This window comes from Mus caroli, unplaced genomic scaffold, assembly GCF_978045245.1.
Source record: "Mus caroli unplaced genomic scaffold, Mus_caroli_1 scaffold_8, whole genome shotgun sequence".
Taxonomy (NCBI): domain Eukaryota; kingdom Metazoa; phylum Chordata; class Mammalia; order Rodentia; family Muridae; genus Mus; species Mus caroli.
The window spans coordinates 125,845,931-125,869,269 of record NW_028227263.1 but is presented as its reverse complement, the minus strand read 5'-3'; the positions used below and the strand labels follow the sequence as shown (position 1 = coordinate 125,869,269).

Genomic DNA, 23,339 nt, shown 5'->3' with positions numbered 1-23,339 from the left:
GAATTCACGAATTAAGGCACCCACATGGACACCTAGGTTGATATTGACAACCTATCTTCTCCCAAGCCAAATCTTTCCAGCCCAGGGTTGCGTCAGGAATGGTATTGAGGATCCATTCCTGTTCACTGTAGAATCAGGCTATGTCTAGTTATGGTAGGAATATAGGTATCTCAGACTCAGTCTTAGTAAACACGTGAGAATAAAGTTTGTCTATTCTGTGTGTGCTTCCAGGGTCATGTGTACGGTATCCAAACACATTCCCTCTAAGCTACACTGTACCCTCTAATTGGGATCCATATGTGGTTGTATCCTACCACAGAGAGAGACTGGCTTGCTCTCTAACAGGCTATTCTCCTGCCCTCTTTTGATATCAAAAGTGGTTTTAGAAGTAGCTTTGTCCTGTTTGCATGACAGGCCCTAGTGCCCCATTAATAACATCTTAAACTCAATTCTAGCCAGGAATTCCTGCCTACCCTCACCCATCTAGGCTTATTGATAGTGATCTCCAGGATCCTTATGAAAACATGTTTACTTGTACATAATTATTAATAGCAGGGATCTCATGCCTACCTCCTCCATAGCTCTACCATCAGCATCAATAGGACTATACGTTACAAAACTATATCTTCTGCTGAGTAGATTTGCACTAAGCTAGAGAGGTAGAGTCTTGGTTTTCTGATAAGATGAAAAAAAATAATTTCTAGTATGTGTGGGTGCAATCAAGGCTCAGTCTTCTCCTGAGACTCCTGTTGTAGCCTTCAGTTGTCCTCTGTGTTGTCTCTCTGATTCTTCCAGATTCAGTCTGATGTAGGGAGTTACAGAATATCTCAGGCAGTCAGATGAACATTATAGGGGAAGGTAGAGACCATGAGAAAGCAAGTAGATTTCTTTCTGTCTGTAAGCCATGTCTTTCTGCCTCCTGCATTTCCTTTTAGAACTTCTTGATCTGGGAGGAATACCCACTGCTTTTAAACCTGATCATAGGCAGTCAAATGACAGATGAAAATGTACAGTTGTTTTGGGACAAAAAGCAGCTCAGAGCTCTGATCTTATGTCTGTTCCTGTTTCTCTTGGTGACTGACTCACCTCTGATGCCATTTTGACTGAAAGGAGAAGAGAAGGTGCCAAGCAAGCCTGTCCTGAGTCAGAATAGACCATGTTACTAATTTCATTACATTTCTCATGAATTAAAATGTCACTGATTGACACCAAGGGTTCTGTTCTTGAGAATCAGGGAAGTGGGAAAGTGAACAACCGGGTGGGCTGCTTCTGAACTGAGTTCTGTCTCTGAAGGTCAAGCTGGCTGAGGATGTGGACAGGAGCACAAGTGATGGTCACAGACAACAGTAGTGAGCACTTCCTTAGATAGCAGGGAGCCTTCAGTGGTAGTTAGCATTTACTGTGAAATGCATCCACCCTGAAGTCACAGGAGTAGAGCTAGAAGGGACTCAGTTGAGTTAGTGTCTTTCATAGATCACAATGAAAGAATCTGTGGATTAATCTCTTGAGTGCCTTAATTGAAGTAGGAGGGCAGAGGCCACTGTGAATGGTGTATTCCTATGCAGGTGGTTGTGTATTGTCTCAGAAATATAGTGGAGCAAGAGAGAGAGAGAGAGAGAGAGAGAGAGAGAGAGAGAGAGAGAGAGAGAGAGAGAGAGAGAGAGAGAGAGAGAGAGAGAGAGAGAGAGAGGACAAAAACAGACAGAAAGAGAAAGGCAGAGAAACACAGAGAAGGACATTTTTAAAAAGTGTCCCAGTGAATGACCAATTCAACAGCTCTCCTCCTCAGTTCTTCACTCCAGATTCTTGTCTTCTATCTGTACCTTGACTTCCCTCAATGATGGACTTGACCTCTGTTACTGACCTGAAAGTGCATTGCTCTCTTAAGCTGCTTTTGTTCAAGTTGTTTATCATAGCATCAGAAGGTTAAAACAATCAGTTTCCTGGGAAGCATGTAAAGCATATTCATTTGTATCCTACATGGTTTTCTGGTTGTATGCAAATCACACAGCACCATATCTCCATATAAGGTCAAATGAGGGCCTGAGGAGATTTATCTGCTTTATCGCTCAGGGTGCAGTCTGGTGGACTGAGACCTTATGAGAGCAAAGGAGAAAAGTGTAGAGAACAGGAGATAGGGGAAAATGAACTGATGTGTTTTGTACATAGGAAATGTCCCCAGGCCATATAATTCTAGGAGGGGCTCCTACCTGGGAGGAGACTGAGATAAAAGGGAGGAAGGACAGCGGAACTGACAGGAGAGTTGAGTGTGGAAACAGCACTGGAGCTGAAGCTTTTCACAGATGTACACAGAGCAGGTGGCAGGCGGCAGAGGTCATGATGGACTCTGCTGCACTTTCCTGTAAAGACTGCACCTCTTGGCGGGGGCTTCTGTTCACAGGTGAGGAGGCTACTCTTGGGCAATGAGTGGGAGAAGGGGAGCACAGAGTCCTGCTTAAGTCTCTGAAGAATACAAGAACCTGGGAATAGAATCATGGTTTTGGAAAGAGGACACAGACAGGGGCAGGAACTCTGCAGCAGGAAGAGACACAAGATAGTACAATGGAGAAATAGCACCATTGTTTTCTTTTCCAACTCAATCACATGGACAACTGTATTCTAAGGACTGATGTCCCCAACCATGAGAGTGTTTGTCCAATTAAAAAACAAAGTACAAAGAGCCATTGCAATGACTTAATGGTCATGCTGCTGGCTACCAATCCTAAGACAGCAACTCAATTACCAACACATGCAAGGAGTGTGATTTCTATGTATATGCTGTGTATACATTCACCCATACACAAATGCACACAAGTGCACATTTATATAAGCATTCACCTTCCCCACACATACAAACTATACCAAACTCCTGTACTAAAGGTGTCAATAGTTTCAATTTTAGCATTTTGCAAATGTACTCCTGGATAGGCATATCCCTGACACATGCATTCTCCCACTCATCCAAAGGTATTCAAGCCTTTATCAGTTCTGGACATTCCAAAGATGTTAGGCTTATCTTGGTTCTAATAAAGCCCTAGACTATGGGATAGTAGATTAGACCAGAAAGACATTATTGAAGTAGAATCAGAGAACTCAGACCAAAGAGAGAACACAGAAAAAAAATCAAGTGAAGATCTCTAGAGTAAGAGGTAACAGGAGACATCATCTCAGCCCAAGTACTCTGAATAAAGGCAGGAGGCTGAGGGCAATGTGTGGAATCCTTAACAGAAAAGAGAGTTCCATACACAGAATGGAAAAGGTTCAGGGCCACTGATGGTGTAGTGAAGGTTATGTTACCCAACCCTTCCAAATACAAAGGTGCCACTCTCACATGCCAACTTAGGCTGTGTCATGAGCCGTCTACTCAGGACACAGACCTCATTATTTCATCAAATGCAGAGGTCCCAATGTTCATGGATTTTCTCTCCTCCCTTCTAGTCTCCCTTTTAACATGCTGGCTGCATCCCACTACTTCTCAGCTCACCATTAAATCAGTGCCTCCCATTGCTGTTGAAGGGGAAAACGTTCTTCTGTTTGTGCATAACCTGCCAAAGAATGTTAAAGCCTTTTCCTGGTACTCAGGAGTTGCACCGTTCAAGTGTTGTGAAATTGCAAGTCATGTGATAGCTACCAATTTTACTGTAGTGGGACTTGCACACAGTGGTAGAGAAACAGTACTCAACAATGGATCTCTGTTGATCAAGAGTGTTACCAAAAAAGACTCAGGATACTACACTCTACGAACAATTGATTCAACCTCAAGACCTGAAATAATACGTGCAGAATTCTTTGTACACCGTAAGTCAATTTTTTGTGAACTCTGTTGTTGGGTGGGTTTGGACCATTGTACATTCAGAGGAGTGTTGAACCTGAACTGGATCTACCTTCCCTCTGCATTGTGTCTCTATGTTGTTGTAGGAGGATCTTGTACAGGACACACATTTTGGAGACAAACTTTCATAGACCAGAATCCCTCACTTGACTGCACATGCAGAGAGGTGGACTTGTACTGAGTAATTCAGACAATGATGTCAGCCTCAATCCAGACCCTTAGGCCTCTCACCATGAACCTACACCTGAGTTGAGGAAGAAATGAGGAAACTAGAGGATTTTCCATGATCTTGGATCCAGACCTCTGTGCCCGACTCAGCTCAGAGTGAGGGGGGACAGCAGGGCTGATATCAGAGCAACACAGCTCAGGAGCACTGTTGGAGGAAGAGGTGTTCTTAAAGGAGGGAGGACAGAGCAGACACCAGAGGCTGTGGTGATGCCTCCTTAATCTCCAAGCAAATGTACACAAGGTGGCAGGAAATCCTGCTACACATGCCTACATCAGTCCCTATCCCTGTGTGGGAGGAGGTTAGCTGAGCAAGTGTCTAGAGTCTCTAGGAGAGGACAATGGCTTCAGATGAGACTCAGAGTTTTTGTTTGCAACATAAGATGAGAAAACAACGCAAGGTAGACAAGCACCTCAGAATCTAAAAGCTCTAGTGAACATGAAATGGTAAGATGAGGAGATTAAAGTTGCATTGTTCATTTACCAAGTTCAATAATTATCTTGGCAAGTATACTCTGAAGACTAATGTCCCTCCCTATGACAATATGATGCTTCAAATGAAAAGCAAATTATGAGATGACTCAGTGGAAATGGGTATTTGCTGTCATCCCTGATGACCTGAGTTCAATCTTCTTATCCCAAATGGTAGAAGGAGAGAACTCAGTCACAGAAACTGCTCTCTGGCCTACACATAGATACTGTGGCATGCACCCACTAAGCCATACACTGATACATACTTGAGTGCATGTTCCCTTCCCTAACAAAAGAGTCAATGAAAAACAATCGTATTGTGGTATAAAACTTTTATTAGCTTAGAATCTGAGAATCTGGTAACTTAATTCATGGACACACAGTGACCTGGAATACACATCCATCTATCAATTCATTCATTTATCCATTGAGACCTTTCTAAGTGTTGGGTCTTCCAAGATTATCACACTAATCCCAGGCCAAAAAGTCTTCTACTGGGTGGCAATGGACATACACGAACAAGGACATTGAGAATGCACCATAACAGGTCTAATGCAAAATATTTCAGTGTGTAGATCCAATTTCTATTGATGAAGATACTTGTGGAGGCACTCTTTTCCACACACTGTGGGTCTGAGGCCAGATCTGAAGGCACTGAATGGTGAGTCATGCAGACAGATGATGGGAATGTCCCATACAGAAGTTCATGGACACTGAAGGCATGAATGTGTGTGTCTATCCCATTAAGTAGGATAGACACACCCTCACACACACAACAAGGAGGACTGATGGACAGACCTGCTCATGAATCAGAGATATTTCTTTCCACCAAATGCAGGAGAACCACTTTTGAGGATTTCTTTCTATTTCTTCTTTTTTTCCATCTAGGCCCACTATTAGGCTACAAGAAGCATCTTACCCCTTCTAAACTCACAATTCAGTTGGTGCCACTTAGGGTTGAAGAAAACGTCAATATTTTTCTGTGGGTTTTTAATCTGCCAAAGAAGCTTCAAGTCTTTGCCTGGCACAAAGGAGTACTTCCACTTGAACATTTGAAGATAGCAAGCCATTCATTCCTCACCAATTCAACCACTCTGGGGTATGCATATTATGACAGAGTGAAAGTACGCAATGATGGGTCCTTGCTTCTCTTCAATGTCAAGAAGAAAGACGCAGGGCTTTATACCCTACGAACTGTATCTGTTGATTTGATATCAGAATGGGCCATTATTGACCTCCAAGTAAATAGTAAGTGACTCTTTGTGACTCCTGGGTGAAGGTGGGGTTTATTCTTCTCTGTATACCTAAGACAATGAGGATTGTACTGTACCTTCCTTTCCTCTTTACTATGTACTCTCACTTGCATTTGGGCATTTAGTAAAAGACACACATCATGGGGGTAAACCAAAATACATCAGAAACTTTGACCTTAATGGAACCTGTAGACAGTAGTATGGTAACTCAGTCCAATGATGCCAAACTCAGCTCAGACTCTCTGGGCCCTCACGCTGAGTATGTCACTAAGCAAGCTTTGTGGCATTGCTTGAATTTGAGTACCTGGTAGAGCTGACTGAAGCAATGTGTCACTCTGCAACCAGGTCTTGGATCATGTGGAATAACCCAGTATCTGTCATGGCAATCATGATTAGGCTAGGTCTTGTGGGCATCTCCTTTTCCTGAGATTCGGCAAGGGTGGCCATACAACATACTGTCTGTCCTGATATGCCTGAGACTTTATAGGAAAGTTTGTATCCCCAAAGAAAAATACATCTTTTTGGAAACTTCTTGTCCTTAGGAGTTCAGCCTAGGGAATTCCCTTCTTTTTTATTGGATATTTCCTTTATTTAGGTTTCAAATGTTATCCCCTTTCCTGGTTTCTCCTCTGAAAAGCCCTCCCCCATCCTCTCCCCCCATCCTCTTACTCATCAACCCACCCATTCTCAATTTCTGGCCCTGGCATCCCCCCACATTATGGCATACAGCCTTCCTAGTACAAAGGGCCTCTCCTCCCATTGATGTCCAATTAGGCCATCCTCCACTGCATATGCAACTGGAGCTATGAGTCCCACCAGGTGTGCTCTTTGGTTGGTGGTTTAGTCCCGGGGAGCTCTGGAGGTACTGATTAGTTCATATTATTGTTCCTCCTATGGGGCTGCAAACCCCTTCAGCTTCTTGGATCCTTTCTCTAGCTCCTTCACTGGGGATGTTATGCTCAGTGTAATGGATGACTGTGAGCATCTGCCTCTGTATTTGTAAGGCACTGGCAGAGCCTCTCAGGAAAGAGCTATATCAGGCTCCTATCATCATGCACTTGTTGGCATCCACAACAGCGTATGGGTTTGGTGATTGTAAATGGGATGGATCCCCAGATGAGGCAGTCTCTAGATGGTCATTTCTTCAGTCTCCACTCCTCACTTTCTCTGTAACACTTTCCATTGCTGTTTTGTTCCCCCCTTCTAAGATGGATAGAAGTATCTACATTATGGCCTTCCTTCTTTAGTTTCATGTGGTTTGTAAATTGTATCTTGGTTATTCCAAGCTTCTGGGCTTTTGGGGTAATATCCACTTATCAGTGTGTTCTTTTGTGATTAGGTTACCTTACTCAGGATGATATACTCCAGTTCTATCCATTTGCCTATGGATTTCATAAATTCATTGTTTTAAATAGCTGAGTAGTACTTCATTGTATAAATGTACCACATTTTCTGTACCAATTCTTCTATTGAGGGAATTGTCTTCTTTAGGCAAATAATAACATGCATTCCTGATTTTAACAGCTCTTCAGTCTCAAGTTTAGGACATTTATAATATTTGAATTTCACTTATAGACAGGAAAATGATAAGTTACCATGTGTATTACTGTAGGGAATCTCACAGACAGTAAGGACACTCGTTGAATAAAGGTTACACATCCTATGGGTAGCATATCAGAAGTACACGATGACAGTGTATTAGCACATGTCCAACTTACCTACCCGATGAGGCCTTATAAAGTATATGTGGATCAGGAGTGCATGGGTTCAGAAATTTTCTCCTTAGGCATCAGTGTCTCACAGGGAGAGTCTGGTCCAGGTGGTGGAAGCAAGAAATTGACAGTCACTTTTGACATTGTAATGAAGCCTTATTTAATTCTGAATGCCACCTCTACCCTAATTCTCCTACTACAATGCTTTGGGCTTCAGATCATAGATTTCTTAGTGTGGTGGATTCACTCCTCTTGAATCATAGGGAGAAGGTTTTGCCTTATCCCTCCATCAAGATCCTACAAAACACAGGGTCTAGTGTGCAGCTAAAGCAATACTTTTATGATAAATGAAAAAAGAAATTAGTAATGAATGGACAAATGGTGGTGGTAGATTGGTTGATGAATGGATGGTGTGAGATAGATGGATATGTTTATGAACTGGATGTCTTAGAACCTTTTCAGAGATTAAAATTTATATGTAGAGTTCTAGTATGTCTGACAAAGCCCACACCCTACTCAACCTGGAGGCTATGAATGTTGCCCCATTTCTCTGATGTATTCCTCATCCACTTGGAAAGACAACTGCATGAGCATCCTAGGGATGTTGTATGTAGCAGTTCTGAGAGTGACACTCCTCATTGTAGTCATTTAGATCTTGCTCCTTGGAGGCTTGGAAGTCATTTTAACTCCCATTTTCATTCACATTTCTACTATTATTACTCCTTTCCTGCCACTCATCCCCTGTCTCTTCATTCAGGAAGGTATGTTCCCACACTGCCCAGTTCACCAATCCCCTTACATCCCCACCTCAATTTCTGCCTTTCCTTGTTCCTGGTATAGAAATCAGAAGAAAAATCCTTTCCTACACACACACACACACACACACACACACACACACACAGAGAGAGAGAGAGAGAGAGAGAGAGAGAGAGAGAGAGAGAGAGAGAGAGAGAGAGAGAGTCAAGGAGTCCCCCTTGTGTTTCTCTATGTATCTTGACTTCTGTGGTTTTGGTGTGTGTAGTAAGCCAAGAGACAGAAAGAAAAGCATCTTCCAACTCTATATTGACTACTCATAGGCTACAGTGTAGAAGGATAAGGCTGCCAGCTCCCAAAGTCTTGATTGTTCCTCTGCTTCATGTTTGATGACATCATCATAATGTGGCTAACAGTCCTCCCAAGAAGGAAATAACACAAACTGTGCTGTTTAATGGCTTTGTCATATGTACCTATACCTCATATTGCCACACTGACTCAAGATGACTCCTGTGATCCAGTGACATGATCTAAAACTCTAGACATGATTAGACTATATAATCTGAAAATATTAAAACTATTAGACTATATAATCTGAAAATATTTGATGCAACTTTCTTTGTGATTCCTGCGTTCTTAGGAAGAGGATGAAAGAAAGCCTCTTGCACACTGCACTTGGTCCTGTCCCTTTGTGCTTCACTGTTCATGTAGGCCAGGTTATAATTCTTCTAAATAGTCTCTAATCATGATATTTGACACTGTTGCAAAGTTTTGGTTGTTTCTAAGTTTACACAGTAAAGAAACCTTACACTCACATGTACCCTCTGGCTAGTGCTGTCCCCAACAAGATTCACACACAGGTTTCCTTTTGTTCATGAATTCACCAGTTTCAAGCCAATTTGTAACGTTTATATTTAATCAAAATGGAACCCCACAGCTCTAAGATATTGGTCTAAGGCCTTTCTGTGCTCTCAAAAAATAATCTTTGCAGAAATTCATCTTATATCCTTGTTGTACCTAACAATTTTTGCAAATTATAGCCTGCTTGGCATAAAGGAAGACAATGTAAGAGCTATTCGTATCTATCAGTGCATTAGATTGTTGAAACAATGAACTCCCATATAAAAAGGGAATCTCCCCAGGATTTCATAATGAAAGAAGGAAGATACCCTAGTCAAAGGAGAACTATCTCTTTGGAAAGAGATTTCACCTTATTGCATGACACTATAGGATGGGATTGAACCCAGACAATGATGGATTTGGGTAAGTGGATTTATATCTTGGTTGAGACTTATTAGATCTACTTATCATTGGTTTTCTATTTAAAGGTTTATCTCAATTTAGCACCTTGAAGTCAGGCTTCAGACAATCAAGGAAGAAGATGTAAATCATGGCCCTTGAAGAATCAAAGAAGAAAGGCAAATATGTGCATTACTTCTACCCCTACTCTCTACTCTGAATAAATAGCTTTCTGCTTACCTGCATTTTTCAGTTCTTTTAATTGCCTTATTAAGGATTGGTGCCTGATATAAGCTTGAGATTCATGATTAGAACCCAGCCAAGTTCAGTTACAACATGGAGAAATTTCCTGTAGCAATTTCCTATTGGTAGAAATAGCCATTTCTATAAAGCTCCATAATGTGCCAGTATCTCCCAATGTAAAGGAGATTTCCTCCCACTCTATCACTGTTTAAGGCTCCTGATTTCTCCAGAGCTGATATGTAGTTAAGCCAAGGATGTTTCAAGCTTGTGTGTCTGCTAAATGATGTTTGTTCTTGACTGCATGATACAACTTCTCTGTCTTACCTTCAAGCATTGATAACACAGTCCTAGGCATAACACACTTTATTCATAAGGTTTCCATAAGGTTTTAGACTTACAGAAATATTCATTTTCAGTAGCATATAGATTTTCATCAGTGTTTCTGTCTTTATTAAATTCTCAAATCTTATCCTGTTTTGATTCCTTAATTCATTTACATTTTATGCTTTCTTGCAATTAATTTATCAGTTAATCTGTCTCCCTTTTTATTTATTTGGATATTCGTAGTCATTCCTTATTTGTTTTGAGATGGTCTCTCTCTCTCTCTCTCTCTCTCTCTCTCTCTCTCTCTCTTCTCTCTCTCTCTCTCTCTCTCTCTCTCTCTCTCTCTCCACACACACACACACACACACACATCATCATCATCATCATCATCATCATCATCATCATCTTGGGCTGTCTTTGAATTCACCAGGCTGGCCTTGAAATTACAGAGATCTGTTTGCCTCTGTCTCCCTAGTGTTGCAGGGAAGGGCAAAGCCTGATAGAACATGCACAACTGTGTCTAGCTCACTTTGATATTTTTATGTTGAATTGTGTCTGCTTCCCTATTGTTGGAAGGCATGACTTTGAGATAGGTGATTCTGGGATGACTCATTACTTTGTTTTTCATGTTCTCTGCTGGTTATTTTTTTTCTGATTTTTTCCTTATTATTGAGAACTTTATACCTGTGCATGATGATATGTGATCTTACATATCTCAATTTTTCTCATGAAAATCTTCCCATATTTCCCTATTATGTCTCTTTTCCAACTATATGCCTTTACCTTGTACAAACACTTACATCAAAAGAATGAAGATAAAATATTTCTTCTTTATGAAGAAGATGTTATCTTATTGTTATGATTTTGGTGGAATAGTGTGTTGTTGTAGAATTGACAACAATTTTAATCCCTAGCACTTCCCTGACAGTATGTGTTTACTGATAGTGTTGTTTTAGTTTCAGCATCCTTCCATAAGTTCCCAGGAGCCTCTTCTTGGAGCCTCTTACAACACTCTGTGATCCTTTGGGAGATTAGTCTGTAGTTCCTGGATGCACTGAATTTCCCATCACAGATCATGCTTTGAGTACTGTTCTCACATAACACAGAGATTTTTATTTGGTGACCTTGTATCCCTTATCGTGAGGGAATTTGTTACCTTTAGGATGTTTGTTTCTCAGTGATAGGAGAACACTGACATTTTCAGGGTACTATGTCCATAGCAAGATTAATGCATCACCTAACCCTCATCTTTCTGCAGTAAATGGTGATTATCACAGAAACCCATACCTGGCCAATGTGTAGAAAATAAGAGACTGCAGGATGCTCAGTCTTAAATAGGACATCAAAATCATGATCCTCCCCACAAGACTGAGGGCCTGTTGAGAAAGAGGGAGTGGATAGATTCCATGAGACCAAGATTATGGATGACTATTCATCACAGCTAGGTTCACGGTTGTATCACCATGGTCTCTTATATGAGTTGCTACAGATTGGTCACAGGTTCCCATGTTCCTGTGATACATAATTTACTGCATCACCTTCCCAGCCCCTCATTGCTTGTGCAACTACATAGTATTCCAGTGTTGGATAAGAATCTTCCATCAGGACAGGTGAGAGTGTGCACCACAGAGGCAGACAGCTTCTGGGACAGGCGGGAGCCACAGAGCCGCTGAGGCAGCAGCCTTTTGGGGCCGCAGACATCCAGCACCCTCCCAGCCGGAGGACAGTGGTCCCGCCCTGCACGGGAGCCCTCTGCCTCAGGAGCAGGGAGCACCATCTTGGATCCGGGACTCTGCCGAACTTAGGAACTTAGTCTGCACAGGTGAGAGTGTGCACCACAGAAGCTGACAGCTTCTGTGACCTGCCAAAGCAACACAGCATCTGGGAAAGGTCCTGCTTTGGGCCTTCTTCTTCGGCCAGGAGGAGGTCCAAACACCAGATATCTGTGCACCTTCCCTGTAAGAGGAGAGCTTGTCAGCAGAGAGTGCTCTAACCACTGAAACTCAGAGGAGAGAGCCTGTCTCCGAGGTCTGCTGATAGATGGTAATCAGAATAACCAGAAGAACAGTCTCTAAACAGAGACAACTATAACAACTCCAGAGATTACCAGATGGCGAAAGGTAAAAGTAAGAATTTTACTAACAGAAACCAAGACCACTCACCATCATCAGAACCCAGCACTCCCACATCGCCCAGTCCAGGGCACCCCAACACACCTGAAAAGCTAGACCTGGATTTAAAAGCATATCTCATGATGATGGTAGAGGACATCAAGAAGGACTTTCTTTAATAACTCACTTAAAGAAATACAGGAGAACACTGCTAAACAATTAGAAGACATTAAAGAGGAAGCACAAAAATCCCTTAAAGAATTGCAGGAAAACACAACCAAACAGGTGATGGAATTGAATAAAACCATCCAAGACCTAAAAAGGGAAGTAGACACAATAAAGAAAACCCAAAGTGAGGCAACGCTGGAGATAGAAACCCTAGGAAAGAAATCTGGAACAATAGATGCGAGCATCAGCAACAGAATACAAGAGATGGAAGAGAGAATCTCAGGTGCAGAAGATTACATAAAGAACATCGGCACAACAATCAAAGAAAATGGAAAATGCAAAAAGATCCTAACTCAAAACATCCAGGAAATCCAGGACACAATGACAAGACCAAACCTACAGATAATAGGTATAGATGAGAATGACGATTTTCAACTCAAAGGAGCAGCAAACAACTTCAACAAAATTATAGAAGAAAACTTCCCAAATCTAAAGAAAGAGATGCCCATGAACATACAAGAAGCCTACAGAACTCCAAATAGACTGGACCAGAAAAGAAATACCTCCCGACACATAATAATCAGAACAATAAATGCACTAAATAAAGATAGAATACTAAAAGCAGTAAGAGAAAAAGGCCAAGTAACATATAAAGGCAAACCTATCAGAATTACACCAGATTTTTCACCAGAGACTATGAAAGCCAGAAGAACCAGGACAGATGTTATACAGACACTAAAAGAACACAAATTCCAGAACAGGCTACTATACCCAGCCAAACTCTCAATTAACATAGATGGAGAAACCAAAGTATTCCACGACAAATCCAAATTCACACATTATCTCTCCACGAATCCAGCCCTTCAAAGGATAACAACAGAAAAAAACAAATACAAGGACAGGAACCACACCCTAGAAAAAACAAGAAGGTAATCCCTCAACAAACCTCAAAGAAGACAGCCACAAGAACAGAATGCCAACTTTAACAACAAAATAACAGGAAGCAACAATTACTTTTCCTTAATATCTCTTAATATCAATGGACTCAACTCCCCAATAAAAAGACATAGACTAACAAACTGGCTACACAAACAAGACCCAACATTTTGCTGCTTACAGGAAACTCATCTCAGAGAAAAAGATAGACACTACCTCAGAATGAAAGGCTGGAAAACAATTTTCCAAGCAAATGGGCTGAAGAAACAAGCTGGAGTAGCCATTCTAATATCTGATAAGATTGACATCAAACCCAAAGTCATCAAAAAAGACAGGGAGGGGCACTTCATACTCATCAAAGGTAAAATCCTCCAAGAGGAACTATTAATTCTGAATATCTATGCTCCAAATACAAAGGCAGCCACATTCATTGAAGAAACTTTAATGAATCTCAAAGCACACATTGCACATCATACAATAATAGTGGGAGACTTCAACACACCACTTTCACCAATGGACAGATCATGGAAACAGAAACTAAACAGGGACACAGTGAAACTAACAGAAGTTATGAATCAAATGGATCTGGCAGATATCTACAGAACATTCTATCCTAAAACAAAAGGATATACCTTCTTCTCAGCACCTCATGGTACCTTCTCCAAAATTGACCATATAATTGGTCACAAAACAGGCCTCAACAGATACAACAATATTGAAATTGTCCCATGCACCCTATCAGATCACCATGGACTAAGGGTGATCTTCAATAACAGAAAAAATAATAGAAAGCCAACATTCACATGGAAACTGAACAACACTCTTCTCAATGATACCTTGGTCAAGGAAGGAATAAAGAAAGAAATTAAGGACTTTTTAGAGTTCAATGAAAATGAAGCCACAACATACCCAAACTTATGTGAGGCAATGAAAGCATTCCTAAGAGGAAAACTCATAGCTCTGAGTGCCTCCAAAAAGAAACTAGAGAGAGCACACATTAGCAGCTTGACAACACACCTAAAAGCACTAGAACAAAAGGAAGCAAATTCACCCAAGAGGAGTAGATGGCAGGAAATAATCAAACTCAGGGGTGAAATCAACCAAGTGGAAACAAGAAGAACTATTCAAAGAATCAATCAATCAAGGAGCTGGTTCTTTGAGAAAATCAACAAGATAGATAAACCCTTAGCCAGACTCACTAGAGGGCACAGGGAAAGCATCCTAATTAACAAAATCAGAAATGAAAAAGGAGACATAACAACAGATCCTGAAGACATCCAAAACACCATCAGATCCTTCTACCAAAGGCTATACTCAACAAAACTGGAGAACCTGGATGAAATGGAGAAGTTCCTAGACAGATACCAGGTACCAAAGTTGAATCAAGATCAGGTTAATGATCTAAACAGCCCTATATCCCCCAAAGAAATAGAAGCACTCACTAATAGTTTCCCAACCAAAAAAAAGCCCAGGACCAGATGGGTTTAGTGCAGAGTTCTATCAGACCTTCAAAGAAGATCTAATCCCAGTTCTTCACAAACTATTCCAAAAAATAGAAACAGAAGGTACTCTACCCAACTCATTCTATGAAGCCACAATTACTCTGATTCCTAAACCACAAAAAGACCCAACAAAGATAGAAAGCTTCTGACCAATATCCCTTATGAATATTGATGCAAAAATCCTCAATAAAGTTCTTGCTAACTGAATCCAAGAACACATCAAAACAATCATCCATCCTGACAAAGTAGGTTTCATCCCAGGGATGCAGGGATGGTTCAATATACAGAAATCCATCACCGTAATCCACTATATACAAACTCAAAGACAAAAACCACATGATCATCTCGTTAGATGCGGAAAAAGCATTTGACAAGATCCAACACCCATTCATGATAAAACTCTTGGAAAGATCAGGAATTCAAGGCCCATACCTAAACATGATAAAAGCAATCTACAGCAAACCAGTAGCCAACATCAAAGTAAATGGTGAGAAGCTTGAAGCAATCCCTCTAAAATCAGGGACTAGACAAGGCTGTCCACTTTCTCCATACCTATTCAACATTGTACTTGAAGGCCTAGCTAGAGCAATTTGACAACAAAAGGAGATCAAGGGGTGCCAATTGGAAAAGATGAAGTCAAAATATCACTTTTTGCAGATGATATGATAATATATATAAGTGACCCTAAAAATTCCACCAGAGAACACCTAAACCTGATAAACAGCTTTGGTGAAGTAGCTGGATATAAAATTAACTCAAACAAGTCAATGGCGTTTCTCTACACAAAGAATAAACAGGCTGAGAAAGAAATTAGGGAAACAAGGCCCTTCTCAATAGTCACAAATAATATAAAATATCTTGGCGTGACTCTAACTAAGGAAGTGAAAGATCTGTATAATAAAAACTTCAAGTCTCTGAAGAAAGAAATTATAGAAGATCTCAGAAGATGGAAAGACCTCCCATGCTCATGGATTGGCTGGATCAACATTGTAAAAATGGCTATCTTGCCAAAAGCAATCTACAGATTCAATGCAATCCCCATCAAAATTCCAACTCAATTCTTCAACGAATTAGAAAGTGCAATCTGCAAATTCATCTGGAATAACAAAATACCTAGGATAGCAAAAACTCTTCTCAAGGATAAAAGAACCTCTGGTGGAATCACCATGCCAGAACTAAAGCTTTACTACAGAGCAATTGTGATAAAAACTGCATGGTACTATTATAGTGACAGACAAGTAGACCAATGGAATAGAATTGAAGACCCAGAAATGAACCCACACACCTACGGTCACTTGATCTTTGACAAGGGTGCTAAAACCATCCAGTGGAAGAAAGACAGCATTTTCAACAAATGGTGCTGGCACAACTACTTGTTATCATGTAGAAGAATGCGAATCGATCCATTCCTATCTCCTTGTACTAAGGTCAAGTCTAAGTGGATCAAGGAACTTCACATAAAACCAGAGACACTGAAACTTATAGAGGAGAAAGTGGGGAAAAGCCTTGAAGATATGGGCACAGGGGAAAAATTCTTGAATAGAACAGCAATGGCTTGTGCTGTAAGATCAAGTATTGACAAGTGGGACCTCATGAAACTGCAAAGCTTCTGCAAGGCAAAAGACACCATCAATAAGACAAAAAAAAAAAAAAAAAAAAAACCACCAACAGATTGGGAAAGGATCTTTACCTATCCTAAATCAGATAAGGGACTAATATCCAATATATATAAAGAACCCAAGAAGGTGGACTCCAGAAAATCAAATAACCCCATTAAAAATGGGGCTCAGAACTGAACAAAGAATTCTCACCTGAGGAATACCGAATGGCAGAGAAGCACCTGAAAAAATGTTCAACATCCTTAATCATCAGGGAAATGACAATCAAAACAACCCTGAGATTCCACCTCACACCAGTCAGAATGGCTGAGATCAAAAATTCAGGTGACAGCAGATGCTGGCGAGGATGTGGAGAAAGAGGAACACTCCTCCATTGTTGGTGGGATTGCAAGCTTGTACAACCACTCTGGAAATCAGTCTGGCGGTTCCTGAGAAAATTGGACATAGTACTACCGGAGGATCCAGCAATACCTCTCCTGGGCATATATCCAGAATATGTTCCAACCGGTAAGAAGGACACATGCTCCACTATGTTCATAGTAGCCTTATTTATAATAGCCAGAAGCTGGAAAGAACCCAGATGCCCCTCAACAGAGGAATGGATACAGAAATTATGGTACATTTACACAATGGAGTACTACTCAGCTATTAAAAAGAATGAATTTATGAAATTCCTAGCCAAATGGATGGACCTGGTGGGCATCACCTTGAGTGAGGTAACATAATCACAAAGGAACTCACACAATATGTATTCACTGATAAGTAGATATTAGCCCAAAACTTAGGATACCCAAGATATAAGATACAATTTGCTAAACGCATGAAACTCAAGAAGAATGAAGACCACAGTGTGGACACTATGCCCCTTCTTACAATTGGGAACAAAACACCCATGGAAGGAGTTACAGAGACAAAGTTTGGAGCTGTGATGAAAGGATGGACCATCTAGAGACTGCCATTTCCTGGGATCCATCCCATAAACAGCTTCCAAACGCTGACACCATTGCATACACTAGCAAGATTTTGCTGAAAGGACCCAGATATAGCTGTCTCTTGTGAGACTATGCCAGGGCCTAGCAAACACAGAAGTGGATGCTCACAGTCAGCTATTGGATGGATCACAGGGCTCCCAATGGAGAAGCTAGAGAAAGTACCCAAGGAGTTAAAGGGATCTGCAACCATATAGGGGGAGCAACATGATGAACTAACCAGTACCCCGGAGCTCTTGTCTCTAGCTGCATATGTATCAAAAGATGGCCTAGTCGGCCATCACTGGAAAGAGAGGCCCATTGGACTTGCAAACTTTATATGCCCCAATACAGGGGAATGCCAGGGCCAAAAGAATGGGAATGGGTGGGTAGGGAAATGTGTGGGGGGTATGGGGGTCTTTTGGGATAGCATTGGAAATGTAATTGAGGAAAATATGTAATAAAAAATATTAAAAATTAAAAAAAGAAGCATTCATAAAAAAAAAGGAACATGAGTTCTGGTTGTACAAAATCTCACAGTGATTAAAGAAATAATAACTACAAAGAAAATTAATCTTCCATAGGTCTTTCTGGTTGTTTTCTCTGTACAGCTCTTATGAACCGAGCTGTTCCAGAAGTTCTGTTTCACATGTCTGTATAAGTGCATGTTTTCCTTTCCTTTAGACACATATCTCAGATAGAATTGTGAGTCATATGACACACAAAATCATGTTTCTTTGACAAAACTAGAAAACTTCACATTTGAACTTACAGTGGTTTTGAGTTTCACTTTCACAAGACTCATGGAAATTCAATCCAGACAAAATTCCAGCCTAGAGGGAGATTATGGATGTGGTAAATATGAATTCCTACCAGGAGTTGAGGATTTATTGATAACAGATAGATGCAGGAAAAAAATTAGTTTCATTTAAGGGTGTTATAAATTGACCGTGTTTCAGTAGAAGTTACCATATCTGAGGATATGAGGGCAGCAGTTTGGAATTGATGAATTTAAAATAATGAGGACAAAGTTGACTGGGTTTGAAGAAAGGGTGGGCCTGGGAGGCATGGGAGTGGATGAATGCAAAGTATAAATCATAAAATTCTAAAGAAATAATAAGAATATTCTCTATGACCTAAAATAAAATATTATGCCTATAGCACAAAGGTAACTGTGATTCTAACGTTGCCGTTTTATAATAATTTTGCACATAGAATCACATTTTTTCATGGTATGGATCAAGTCACTTTTATGTGCCAAACACAAAATTCTTTCTCACAAATGTTTATATTTCATTTTGTAAAAATGCAATTAAGTGTTTCATTTGTCTATTGATTTAAATTGCTCCTGGTTTATAACTATTGCTCTAAAATACCGATTTACACACTGTAAGGTGTAAATACGAGAGCATACGAGAGCATATACAAAGGGACACAAATGAGGACATAGCATACAAATACAATAAATGCATAATGAGAGAAAAAATAAAACAATGTACTTTTTGGCTTTTAAATCTTCTCTCACATCTCTTATGACTTTGGAGAATTGTGATGGCTAATTATTGTTATGAACATGCCTTGGTTTAGAAGTGTAAGAAATGGTATTGACTCAGAAGCCCCAAGACCAAGTTCTAAGCCCAAAGATTTATTTGCCCCAGAGGTCAAAGAGCAGGGCATAAGAGACAAACAAAGGAAACAGAGGATGAGGGAGAAGAGGATGGGAACAAGGGATAGGGAGAAGAAAGGACAAAGGACCGCCTCTGCATAAAAAGAGATGTTGCAATCTATAAAGCTATAATGAAAAAACGGTCTTATAATATGGTGTTTATTTGGTCAGGTTAATTAGGAAAGGTAAGTGGGGGAGTTTGATTGCTGGATTTCAAGACTTTAATAGCTGGTCTTTCGAGTCAGCCTCGGGAAGAGGACGTGGCCAAATAAGGGAACAGATCCTGGTGGCTAACTTTAGACATGTAATATAACTATTTTTAGTAAGGCAGAGGGAAATGGGAAGAAGGATAATGCCTGATAGAGTCATGTTTGCCATCCTTTACCTGGCCAAGGTCCCAGGGAATTGGGGCACACTTCATATATATCTATGAAAAATTTTCAGCAAATAATTGAGAGGACTGACATACTATGAACATAATTATCCCATGGGGCAAGGATTAAGACTGAATAAGAGTATGGTGGTTTGAATAAATATGGTGGCCATAGACTTATGTATTGCTCATAGGGAGAGGCAATATTGGAGGGTTTGGCCTTGTTGGAGTGGGTGTGACCTTGTAGAAAGTGTGTCACTGTGGAGGCAGGTCTGAGGTCTCATATATGTTCGAGCTGTTCCCAGTGCTATGGTCAATTCCTGCTGCCTATGGATCAACTATAGAACTCTCAGTCCTTTCCTCAGCACCATGTCTGCCTGCATGATGCAATACTTCCCACCATGATGATCAAAAACCTCTGGAACTTCAAGTCAGTCCCAGTGAAGTGTTTTTCCTTCATTAGAGTTGCCATGGTTGGTGCTCCTTTCCTGCCAGGGAAGAACTTGTCTGCAGGGAGTGCTCTGACACCGGGACTCATGTGACATCACCATTTTCTTTCTGGTGACTCTCTAAGGCAGGACCAGCCAGGAATGCACAGGACACAGAAGAAGCAGAGCAGCTGGGACAGGGTTCCTACTACCTCCATCGAAACCTAGGAGGTGGGAATGTTCCACAGCCCTCTGTGCCCTGGTCTTGCCAGGACACAGCTGCTCTCCCAGGAGGGTAGATACAGGCTTACAGAACCACAAGAAGAACAATCTCTAGTCAGAGACAGAAAGAACATCTAACACCAGTGATTACCACATGGCAAAAGACAAACACAAGGTTATTACCAACAGAAACCAAGACTACTTGCCATCATCAGAAACCAGTACTCCCACAACAGAAATTTCTGGATACCCCAACACATTCAGTAAAGCAAATTTTGGATTTATAATCATATCTCATGATGCTGATTGATGATTTTTAAGGACAATTTTAACTCCCTTAAAGAAATGCAGGAGACCACGGGTAAACACTTAGAAGTCCTTAAAGAGGAAACACAAAAATCCCTTAAAGAATTACAGAAAAACACAACCAAACGAGTGAAGGATTAAAAAAAAAAACCCATCCAGGATCTAAAAATGGAAGTAGAAACAATAAAGAAATCACAAAGGGAAACAACTCTGGAGATAGAGAACCTAGGACAGAAGTCAGGAGCTATATATGGAGGAATCATCAACAGAATGAAAGAGATAAAAGAGAGAATCTCAGGTGCAAAAGATACCATAGAAAACATTGACAAAACAACCAAGGAAAATGCAAAATGCAAAAATATCCTAACCCCAAAACATCCAGGAAATCCAGGACACAATGAAAAGACCAAACCTAAGGATAATAGGTACAAAAGAGAGTGAAGATTTCCAAATTAAAGGGCCAGTAGATATCTTCAACAAAATTATAGAAGAAAACTTCCCTAACCTAAAGAAAGAGATGTCCATGAACAAACAAGAATCCTACAGAACTCCAAATAGTTTGGACCAGAAAAGAAATTCCTTCCATCACATAATAATCAAAACACCAAATGCACTAAACAAAGATAGAATATTAAAAGAAGTAAGGGGAAAAGGTCAAGTAACACATAAAGGCAGACCTATTAGAATTACACGAGACTTCTCACCAAAGACTATGAAAGCCAGAAGATCCTGGACAGATGTCATACAGACCCTAAGAGAATACAAATGCCAGCCCAGTATACTATACCCAGCAAAACTCTCAGTTACCACACATGGAGAAACCAAAGTATTCCATTACAAAACCAATTTAAAACACTATCTTTCCCTGAAGATATCCAGCCCTTCAAACGATAATAAAGGGAAAACATCAACACTAGGAGGGAAACTACACGCTAAAGAAAGGCAAGAAAGGATTCTTTCAACAAACCTAAAAGAAGATAGCCACGTGAACAGAATCCCAACTCTAACAACAAAAATAGCAGGAAGCAACAATTACTTTTCCTTAATATCTCTTAATATCACTGGACTCAATTCCCCAATAAAAAGATATAGACTCACAGACTGGCTACACAAACAGGACCCAACATTCTGCTGCTTACAGGAAACCCACCTCAGGGAAAAAGACAGGCACTACCTCAGAGTGAAAGGCTGGAAAACAATTTTCCAAGCAAATGGTCCCAAGAAACAAGCTGGTGTAGCCATTCTAATATCTAATAAAATCATCTTTCAACCTATAATTATCAAAAAAAGAGAAGGAGGGATACTTTATACTCCCCAAAGGTAAAAATCTACCAAGATGAACTCTCAATTCTGAAAATCTCTGCTCCAAATGCAAGGGCATTCATATTCATTAAAGAAACTTTAGTAACACCCAAAGCACACATTGCAACACACACAATAATCAAGACACAACATTTTCCTGAATAAAGGAAACCTAGAAAGAGACAGACACTATCTCAGAGTAAAAGGTTGGAAAACAATTTCCTAAGCAAATGGTCCAAACAAACAAGCTGGAGTAGCCATTCTAATATCGAATAAAATAGACATTAAACCTAAAGTTGTCAGAAAAAAAAGATAAGGAGGGACACTTCATACTCATCAAACCTAAAATCTACCAAGAAGAACTCTCAATTCTGAACATATATGATTCATATTCAAGGGATTTAACATTCATAAATGAAACTTTAAAGCTCAAAGCACACATTGCACCTCACACTATAATATTGGGAGACTTCAACACACCACTCTCAGCATTGGACAGATCATGGAAAGAGAAATTAAACAGAGACATAGTGGAACTAACAGAAATATGAAACAAATGGATTTAACAGATATCTGTAGAACATTTTACCCTAAAACTAAAGAATATACATTTTTCTCAGCACATCATGGTACCTTCTCATCAACTGACCATATAATTGGTAACAAAGCATGTCTCAACAAATAAAAGACAATTGAAATTATCCCATGCATCATATCAGATCACCACGGACTAAGGCTCATGTTCAATAACAACATAAACAATAAAAATCCCACATACAACTAGAAGCCGAGAAACTCAATGATAGCTTGGTCAAGGAATAAATTAAGAAATAAATGAAAGGCCTTTTAGAGTTTAATGAAAATGAAGCCACATCATACCCAAACTTCTGAGATACAATATATAAACAGGCTGAGAAAGAAATTAGGGAGAACCCCCCCTCACAATAGTGAGAAATATTATAAAAAGTACGGCCGGGCGTGGTGGCGCACGCCTTTAATCCCAGCACTCGGGAGGCAGAGGCAGGCGGATTTCTGAGTTCGAGGCCAGCCTGGTCTACAAAGTGAGTTCCAGGACAGCCAGGGCTATACAGAGAAACCCTGTCTTGAAAAACAAAAAAAACAAAAACAAAAACAAAAACAAAAAAAGTACGTTGGTATGACTCTAACTAAGCAAGTGAAAGATCTATATGGTAAGAACTTCAAGTCTCTGAAGAAAGAATCCGAAGAATTCAGAAAGTGGAAAGATATCCCATGCTCATGGATTGGCAGGATTGATATAGTAAAAATGGCCATTTTGCTGAAAGCAATCTACAGATTCAATGCAATCTCCATCAAAATAACAAAACAATTCTTCACCTAGTTAGAAAGGGCAATTTGCAAATTCATCTGCAATAAAAAAAAACTAGGACAGCAAAAACTATTCCCAACAATAAAAGAATTTCTGGTGGATTCACCATTCTTGACCTTAAGCTGTACTACAGAACAATTGTGATAAAAAAAACTGCATGGTTCTGGTACAATGACAGACAGGTAGATCAATATAATAGAGAAGACCCAGAAATGAACCCACACACTGTTTATCTCTTGATCTTTGACAAAGGAGCTAAAACCATACAGTGAAGAAAAGACATCATTTTCAAAAAGTATTGATGGTCCAACTGGAAGTTAGCATGCAGAAGAATGTGA

General features: G+C 40.2%; 1 protein-coding gene across 1 annotated transcript; it reads left to right on the top strand.

Annotated features, from left to right (window-relative positions):
* Positions 1 to 2,337: 2,337 nt before the first annotated feature.
* Positions 2,338 to 5,784, top strand: LOC110287811 (cell adhesion molecule CEACAM3-like). The gene is made up of 3 exons (XM_021154335.2): positions 2,338 to 2,401; positions 3,439 to 3,798; positions 5,417 to 5,784. The coding sequence occupies exons 1-3, from the start codon at positions 2,338 to 2,340 to the stop codon at positions 5,782 to 5,784; spliced, it is 792 nt and encodes a 263-aa protein (XP_021009994.2).
* The last annotated feature ends 17,555 nt before the right edge of the window (positions 5,785 to 23,339 follow it).

Coding starts and splice junctions, on each gene's coding strand:
- LOC110287811 (XM_021154335.2), top strand. CDS start 2,338: ATGATGGACTCTGCTGCACTTTCCTGTAAAGACTGCACCTCTTGGCGG. Junction 2,402..3,438: donor GCGGGGGCTTCTGTTCACAG/GTGAGGAGGCTA, acceptor CCTCCCTTCTAG/TCTCCCTTTTAACATGCTGG. Junction 3,799..5,416: donor TGCAGAATTCTTTGTACACC/GTAAGTCAATTT, acceptor TTTTCCATCTAG/GCCCACTATTAGGCTACAAG.